The sequence below is a fragment of the Solanum tuberosum genome, unplaced genomic scaffold (assembly GCF_000226075.1).
Source record: "Solanum tuberosum cultivar DM 1-3 516 R44 unplaced genomic scaffold, SolTub_3.0 scf00871, whole genome shotgun sequence".
NCBI lineage: Eukaryota > Viridiplantae > Streptophyta > Magnoliopsida > Solanales > Solanaceae > Solanum > Solanum tuberosum.
Genome location: NW_006239823.1, coordinates 3,536 through 12,981, shown reverse-complemented (window position 1 = coordinate 12,981; position 9,446 = coordinate 3,536). Strand labels below are relative to the sequence as shown.

At 34.0% G+C, this 9,446-nt stretch overlaps 1 protein-coding gene and 1 long non-coding RNA gene across 4 annotated transcripts in view; both read right to left on the bottom strand.

Annotated features, from left to right (window-relative positions):
* Window positions 1-3,415: 3,415 nt before the first annotated feature.
* LOC102586601 (putative pentatricopeptide repeat-containing protein At3g15130) lies at window positions 3,416-7,339 on the bottom strand. 2 transcript variants are annotated; one of them, XR_369000.2, is made up of 3 exons: window positions 7,264-7,339; window positions 3,919-6,355; window positions 3,416-3,726 (listed from the first exon to the last, which is right to left on the bottom strand). XR_369000.2 is itself a non-coding variant. In XM_006367697.2 (2 exons), the coding sequence occupies exon 2, from the start codon at window positions 6,092-6,094 to the stop codon at window positions 4,013-4,015; it is 2,082 nt and encodes a 693-aa protein (XP_006367759.1). In that variant the 5' UTR covers window positions 6,095-6,355; window positions 7,264-7,339; the 3' UTR covers window positions 3,416-4,012. The 2 variants fall into 2 exon arrangements, 1 of the variants encoding a protein (XP_006367759.1); XM_006367697.2 differs by having other exon boundaries at window positions 3,416-6,355.
* A 1,046-nt stretch (window positions 7,340-8,385) lies between these two features.
* The window catches only part of LOC102586158 (uncharacterized), a 4,561-nt gene continuing 3,500 nt past the window's right edge, over window positions 8,386-9,446 (bottom strand). For both annotated transcript variants that reach the window (XR_001472536.1, XR_368997.2), the window contains one exon: window positions 8,386-8,615. This is a non-coding gene — a long non-coding RNA (uncharacterized lncRNA). The remainder of the gene's footprint in view (window positions 8,616-9,446) is intronic.

Sequence of the window (9,446 nt, the reverse complement as noted above, 5' to 3'; positions counted from 1 at the left end):
TGGCTCTTGCTGCATCTAGAGGTTGGTATATCTATCAAATGGATGTTCATAATGCTTTCCTAAATGGTGACCTTCTTGAGGAGGTCTATATGGTTATTCCTAGTGGGTTTGCTAGACAGGGGGAGACTCACAAGGTCTGCAAACTACATAAGTCCTTATATGGACTTAAGCAGGCACCAAGGCAATGGAATATGAAGCTGACAGAAGCCTTGATAGATATGGGTTTCAAGCAGAGTCATTATGACTATTCATTATATACTAAGCACACAGACAATGATATTGTTGTGGTGTTGGTTTATGTAGATGATCTACTTATAACTGGAAACAATCAACAGCTGTTATGCAACACTAGACTGGATATTCAGAAAAAATTCAAAATGAAAGACTTGGGTGAGTTAAAGTTCTTTTTGGGCATTGAGTTCTCAAGGTCCAACAAAGGCATACTTATGTCACAAAGAAAGTATGCTTTAGAATTGATATCTGAGTCTGGCCTAGGGGGAGCAAAACCAGCCTGTACTCCTTTAGAAATGAATCAAAAGCTCACATCAGTTCAATATGATGAGCATATTAATGAAGGAATAGCTGAAGGAGACAGCATACTAACTGACACTACAAAATATCAAAGACTGGTAGGAAGGCTTTTATATCTCACTATGACAAGACCAGATATTTCTTTCTCAGTACAAGTTTTGAGCCAATTCATGCATTGTCCTAAACAGTCACATATGAATGCAGCTCTTAGAATAGTTAGATACATCAAAGAAGCACTTGGATTAGGCTTGTTAATGCCTACAGGAGACACTTCTAAACTCACAGCTTATTGTGACTCTGACTGGGGAGCGTGTATGAAAACTAGAAGATCAGTTACAGGCTACTTGGTTAAATTTGGTGAAGGACTTATTTCTTGGAAATCAAAGAAACAGGAGACAGTTTCAAGGAGCTCCGCTGAAGCTGAGTTCAGAAGCATGGCAGCATGTACAGCTGAGGTAACTTGGTTGATAGGATTATACAAAGAGTTGGGGGTCAAGATAACAACACCGGTAAATATGATTTGTGATAGCAAGGCAGCCATCCAGATTGCAGCTAACCCCATCTTTCATGAAAGAACAAAACATTTTGACATTGATTGTCATTTTGTTCGAGAAAGAATTTGCCAAGGCATGTTGAAAACTCAACACATAAACACTAAGGACCAACTAGCTGATCTACTAACTAAAAGTCTGAGCAAGATACAACACACCAGTTTGTTGAGCAAATTTGGAATGAAGAATGTATTTCAACCATAAAGCTTGAGGGGGAGTGTTGATCAGTTCAGGAGATTGAACAAGCTGTATGGTGTGAGTTAGTTAGAGTTGTTAGAAAGGTTCTAGAAGCTTCTATAGTTAGTTATGAAAGTTGTTACAATACTACAGTCTATAAATAGATATTAAACTACAATGTAAAGGTTAACTTTCAATGTAACAAAATATTGATTGAGTTCAATACAATGCTCTCTTCTCTTTTCTTCTCTTCTCTTCTTCTCTCTGCAATTCTGCATATTCTAAACCTCCATTAATGGAGTTTTCAGTCTTGTCTTTCTCGTGTGTTACCATGAACCAATTCACATCATCAGATTTATCATTACATTTTCTAAACTCCGTGACTTTCATCTATTTTGTTTGTTTCGTATCTTCTTCATGTTCATCATCCAAAACCTTATTAGTCCCATTAATATTATGAAAAATCTCAACTTCCTATTCATTGATTATCGATTGTACACCATCTTGTTATCTCCCTTTGACACGAACTTTTTTGAGTTCCCTATTAACAAGCACACTTACTCTCATCGTATTTTTGATGCTTGCAATGGTTGCAATATAATGGTAACTCATCATAGATAGTTCATTATTTTGATGAATTAATTTAAATAGTGACTTATTTCTATCCAAAAAAATTATTTGTTGTAAAGTAAAGTGTGTGAATCTAATGGATAACTTCAATATGTTTTAGGGTTGGTGTATTAAATAATTTAACTAATGATGATTGTACTATATTTGGTATATCTATAAGACATGCAAATCACTTAAAATGAAATTACATGTGATTCGATATAACTTATAATAAATGAAATTAATCGGTTATGATAAATTAAACCAAGTTCGAATTTTTCAAATACATCAATCTAATTAATAGGATTGAAAATGCTACTGAGGATGTGAGGTTGCTTAGGCAACATAGAAAATCATTTCTTCTATATGAAAAATATTTTCATTAAAAATCCTTCTTGATACCTCCCAAAGATAGTGTAGAACAATGGACTATAAGACCATATCAATGTCAAATATCTTGTAGAAATTAGAGTTTATACATTTCATAAAGTTTAGCATTTCAATTAAATCCTAAAATGAATTGTAATCTTTATTATGACCATCTCTCATTGGTTGTCCCCGGGTATCATTATCAAGAAGTATATCCACGACTTCTTGTACTATATTTTCCTGACGTAGATCTACCCGTTGTTAATAGATCGATAAGGGTATTGTTTTGATAGGTAACTCTTTTATAGAGTTCATTAATATCTGAGCTAATAAGTTTTTCTATCATCCATCTGGTTGATCGGTCTCAACTCATGAGGAAGAACCGGTAATAAACACAAAATAATTCATTCTTGCTCTATAATTTTTCAAATTAAATGTTTATACAATTTCACGCATCTAACCAAAAAGTTATTTCTTATTCCAACTTTTTAATATTCCCATTCATTTTTTGTGTGCCCTTCTTCCCCCAATTATTCCCATTCTATCAACGAATTTCAATTCACAAGTATTAGAATAGTTGAAGAAATTGTGAATACATTGACTTAACAGGAGCATTTTTATGGGGAATTGATGCGTAGCTTATATAACAGGAGCAATGTTAAGATATTTTGGAACTACTTAATTGTATTTATAAAAGAGAGCGTGAAATTTGAATGAGATATATCTTTCTTTTTTCAAATTAAAAATGTTCATAATTGAGGTTCGCTCGTTATAGGACTTGACCAAACATCTCACGACACGAGCTGACGACAGCCATGCAGCACCTGTATGAAAGTAAGTACCATCCCGTTAAGGACTCTTCCACTTTCCTACCAAATCTCTCTCTATTCTGGCACATAAATGAAGGGGTCGTCCTAGGAACAATTGGGCAAAATATTTTTTTGATGTTGAAAAAAATTTAATGATATTTGGATATATTATACGCATCTTCCTACACGATTGAAAAGTTTTCATTACTTTCATAAACTTCATGTCTTGTTAAATTAAAACAGATAAAATAAAATGGAAGAGTAACATGACATTCTAAGAAATAGGAAAAAGGAAAATAATAAAATTTGAATATTATTACTTTCTTTCAGATATAATTATAAAAATCATATAATTATTTTACCCTGAGTTTTGTGTCACAGCTCACTTCAAATCATAAGGTTGTGAGTTCGAGTCACCGGAAGAAAAACAGATGGAAGCTCCTAGGGAGAGTTAAAAAAAAACAAAAGGTGGCACAGATTAGCTCATTCTATTCATCGGGGACTCCGGGTAGACACCAATGGCCACAATCTTGCTTCACCCTTCTACCGATCTTCTCATACACTGGCAGCTGCCTTTCCTTAATCACCTCCTCCACAATCTTCATTTTCAAAGGATAGCTCCTCTCAAAACAGGTTTACTCTCTTTACTACAACTTCCACCTGAATCTCAATCTCTGCCTCTGTTTAAATACAAGTAAACTTAAACAACGTTTGACAGATTTGTAGAATACCATTTTTCCTTATTAGAATGAATATAGAATGTGGGGAAGGCTAAATGATCAATGTTGCTTGTTTCCTTCAATGATACAACATACACTTTCATAAGATAAGAACTCTCATGTTAGTATTTTCATTTATAAGTTGGAGATTACCTCTTCGAGCTCTGGCAGCATTTCCTGCTTAGATAGGCTTCGGAAAGCCCTTCACAAATTCTCTCTCCTTAGTTGTGTCACTTAAAATATGCCATCACCAATAGTCTCTGCAGGAACATGTTCCGTTCTCAAACTTATGGAACCTATTGGCATCTCTAACAAGAAATATTTTCTTCAAAATCTTTGACAAACCCTTGATGTACTCATGACAATCTCCACAAACTCTCAAATTCTTGAAAACACGAATTGGCTTCCCCTCAATTTCATCGGCACCAGAAAGAAGTGCCAAACCAATTGCCAATTTCTCGCTGTGAAATCTCAGGCTCTCATCCCTTGTTTCATCTTCAACATCGTGTAATGAAAAGCTTACTTCCCGTGTGTAACCGAGTTCATATTTCATTTTCTTCTCCATCTTATACAAAAATTCATGGATAGCTTTAGTAAGTGGATGTGTCTCATCTCTGTTGTAGAAAAAGTGCATCTTCTTGTCGATCTCCACCCAACTTTGTCCTGCTTCTTTTCTTAAACCTTTTGTTTTCACCAGTCCTCTTAATCCCTCACATTCTTCCCATAGGCGGGCATCAGCGAAAATGTTTGACATCATAACATAATTCACCGGATTATTGCCATCTAATTTTAAGAGAATCTCCCCAACTTCTCTTCCTATTTCTACATTCTTGTGTACTCTACATGCACCAAGCAGTGTCTGCCAAATACCAACATTTGGTTTTACTGGCATGTTCTCTATCACAACCTTAGCTTCTCTTAGGCGTCCAGCTCGACCTAGGATATCAACCATGCAAGCATAATGCTCTACTGAGGGTTTTAAACAATTTGAATTGCATAGTTTTGAAAAGTATTCTTCACTTTCTTGAACTAACCCCGAATGACTACAAGCTGTGAGCAGAGCTAAGTAGGAAACCTCATCAGGCTCAATCCTATCCATATGCATTTTCTTGAATAGTTCAACTGCTTCTCCACCAAGACCATACTTCCCATACCCGGTGATCATAACGGTCCATGAAATCACATTTTTTTCTGGCATAACATCAAAAAGTGTTTCGGCTTCCTCTATTAACCCACATTTTAGATACATATCCATGATTGAATTCAATACAGATATGTCTAACCCAGAAGGTATTTTTACTGCACAACAATGCAATTGTTTCCCAAGCTCAATTAGAGCAAAATCAGCAAAGATACCCATCATGCTTGACAGCACAAACCCATCCAATGTGATGCTACTTTCCCTGAGCTGCTTGAACAAGTTCATTGCCTCTGTTAGTTTGCCTTCTTGAGCATACCCTACGGTCAGTGTCGTCCATGATATCACACTTTTCTGTTCAACTTGACTAAACACCTTATGAGCTTCAAACAAGTTTCCTGATTTGACATACAAATCAATTAGGGCGCCTGCAATAACTTTTTGGCTGGAAATAAGGAATCCTCTAGTAATAAGAAAACCATGAATTTGGCTTCCTTCACGCACCGCCTTAAAACCACTGCAAGCCTTCAACGTGCTTGCAAACGTAAACTCGTCTGGCATTTCTCCTTGTTGTTGCATTTGTTTGAACAGATACAAAGATTTATCACCAAATCCTCCCATTGCATACCCTGCTATCATTACATTCCAAGTTATGAGACTCTTTTCTGGCATTTCATGGAACTTGTTTTCAGCCTCACCAAGTTTCCCACATCTTGAGTACATATCGATAATTGAATTACCTGCAACTGGATACTTTTCAAACCCACTTTTAGCACACAAACCATGAATCTGTTGTCCATTTTCCAGAACACCAAGAATACCACATGCCTTTAAGTTGGTGGAAAAAGTGTATTCATTGGGTCTTACATTTGAGAAGAGCATCCGAGAGAGAAGCAACAAGGATTGTTGAGCATTAGCGTGTTTTAAATATCCACACATTAAAGCCGTCCAAGAAACCACATTTCTTTCAGGCATTTTGTGAAACACTGAGCGAGCCAGTTCCACTCTACTGCACTTCCCGTACATATCAATGAGATCATTGCATATCATCAAATCAAATGCATAACCCATCCTTAATACAGCTCCATGAACTTGCTTTCCCACATCTAAAGACAAAATCTTGGAACAATTTCTCAGTAGTTCAGCCAACCTTTGCCTCTCATTCATTACAAAAGTTGTACCTTGCTGCATCTTCTTATCAGATAGCTATAAATCTCTTGTGGAACTCAAAGAAGTTGTCCAAATATTTGTCATCTCATTTGAAACTCTGAAAAAATGTAGTTAAATGGGAATCCAGGTTCAGATATACGACTGTTCTAATTTTTCTCCCCAAGGGTGGTTTGGGTTATATTATGTAACAGGAGAGATTCAAACTGGTTTTGGTTCACTGAGTCTCCAACCAGCATCAGCCTCTTTCCTTTCAATCTCTTCAAAAAATCTGATGCACTAAACCTACAAAAGTAGAACGGCTTTAAATATACAAATCTGTTAAGTAGTCCCCTGAATCGACAAACGACCAGCTTATTTATCAATGAAATGAATAAGTTTTATCATCACTTGAATCAGCAGAACAGCAAAACCTATAGATATTACACAATATTATTGATACTGCCATCTATTAACATGTGAATCAATTTATGAAACTACTATTTGGTGATAATATTGAGGAAGCTCCATATTAATATGCAGGTTAAGGTGTAATTAATTTCTGATTCACAACAAAATGTTATAAAGTCAGAAAAATATTTCCTTTATTGAGTTAATCATGTATGATATTGTGTAACATGATAAGCCCTCCTACCAACTCCAAAACAGTATATTAAATATATGTTCTACCCAAACCTTAAACATATACATATATAGAGAGAGAGTGTTAAATGATCAAGAATCTATTATGCTTATGTTCAACATGGTGATCATGTTGAGGTTTAGCCATAGATCAAGGTTCCATTTCAGATATCAGACAATGAAAGTGCATGTCAAAGGCGCTAGCGCGTACCCCCGGGGTGATCATTACCACTTGAAGTTTTAGTTAACCAGAAACATCTCAATGATAGACATTCTCAATTAGAAAGTGCAATGTCATAGTCAGAGTGAATCAACATGACAGTGAAATATCCTTCACAAAGCTAAAGAATTCATTTAGACACTTAAACAAACACCTTACAGGCAACCATTTTGAATACAATGAAACATCCTCCACAAAGGTAAAGAATTCATTCGGACACTTAAACAAACACCTTACGGGCAACAACACCAGGATCTTTTATATATGTGCACAAAAATATTAATTCTGTAAATGTATAGTAAAAATTTAAAATAAGGTAGTATTATGTGACATTGCTTCAACTAACGTGTACCTATTTTTAGTGATACTTCTGCTATGTTCGAATTATGAATTTGTATTTGCGTCCAACCAAAATGACCCCTTAAAAGACTAGGAAATACTTTTTTTTTATATAGCGACACAGCATAACATTTATGACTCACCAAACTAAAAAAAAAAAAAGTGAGTTTCATTAATTACTTGAAGCTTACCAAACTTGACACAATGAAGAATGAGTCTCCAAATGCTTTCATAATTTACTAAGCTAGCGTTTCGCCATAGATTTCCAAATATTTTTGGCAAATATTATTCGGATGAAAATTTGGGTGAAATTTCACCATGTGTTTGGTCATAATATTTAGGAAACATATTTCATTTTCTTAGAAAAATATGATTTATACCCGTAAATTTTAAAAACTATCAAAACTAACCATAAGTTTGTATTACAAGTCAATTGAATCTTCGTTGCAACAAATAACAAGTAGTGTCCATGACACAGGAGCAATGTGGTAGTTTGGAGTGAGTGCAACAAGCATCATTCCATACATCATGAAGTAAACAAAACACATGACTTTGTTACCCTGAGTCAATTGTTCATCATTTTCATCAACAATCATATCATCACTTTCATATTCACTGAATATTTCATCACTACTTTGGTGTTCACATAAAAAATTATGTAATACAATACAAACAACTACTATAGAGGGTGTTTTAGTAAAACATAAAAGTTTGGTGTAAAATTTTAATTTTTAAAAGATTTCAAATAATAAGATTTGGCTCAAATACTAGAAAAAACTTGTATTTGGAAATTTGGGATATTTGTCAAAAATATTTGTTAAATAATGACAAATTGTATGAACAAACACTATTTGCCAAATTTTCCCCTAAATATTACTTGGGAAATCTATGACCAAAAGATCAAATAGTTTTTGAAGTAATTGATGTGACTTATCTCAGTTAGAGAATAACAAGTCATTTCTTAATTATAGAATATGATGATCAAATAACTTTTTGAAGTGATTGACGATATACTATCTCTGTTCTATAAACTAGATGGGCATGGCCCGTGCCAGCACGGGCCCAACACGTATATTAGTGTATTTTTGAACTTTTTTTAATTTTCAATGCAGAAAAAATGACTTTTGAATTTTGATTTGTCTACCGTGTCATTATTCATCTACACTTGTATCAAAAACATTTTAATTATCATTACATAATACATAACAACATATAAAAAAGGAATTTTGTAATCACTGTAGTTCCAGTTAAATAAAGAGGAACGTGAAAACTAAATAAATCTTCAATAGTTGATGCAAAGAAAAATCCATCCATTCAAAAGTCCTCCCTGCATTGCTGTCACAGGCTAAGATTTTGACAAAGAACCTGAAGCAAAATTAAGCAAACCTTAATTGGTAACAGTATAAACTTATCATATTCCTTAATATTGTGTTCACATTACTGAAATCAAATACTACTATGAAGAAGACTCGGTAAATGTCTCATTAAATAAATAGTGCAAATGCATTTCACATAAATCACAATCACAGATCCATTTGTGTAAATATCTTTGGCAACTTGCTTGTGAAATTATTCGAATTGAAAATGTCATAACAATCAAAAAGCAGAGAACACAATTTATACTTGATTCTCTTCTGTAGAAACTTTATAATAAAAGGAACTTTAATTTCTTAAAAAATAGAAAATATGAAGTATACTGAAAAGTAACTTTGAGTTGTAGGAGGTAAGGAGAAAGTACTTCTTCCCCTAATATATTATAACTTGGGTATTTTAAGAAGTCGCCAAACCCTTGAAATATCTTTCAAGGAATCTTCCTACTAACTGGAAATTAGGAGTTGATTTTGCTCATTTATAGTGTCTTACATTTTGATCATGTTAAAATTAATATCCTCATTTTGTCATACTTAATTAGTAAATGTTTTCATATCATCAGTATGTCACTTTACCTACATTCTTTGTTTCGAAAATACACCATCTACAATGAATTTCATTGTTAGTTCTTCTCATTTATCATGAGATCAAATATAGTCACATTGTCCTTTTTGTCAATAATAGTAGTACTTGAAGAGACGGTCACAATTGAAAGAAGGAACTTCTTTTAGGAATAAAATGCATTAAAATCTCTATTTTCCTTTTCTTATTCATCAGATCGAATATCTTACAACTGTTGGAACTTAGGGAACATTTTAAAGACAT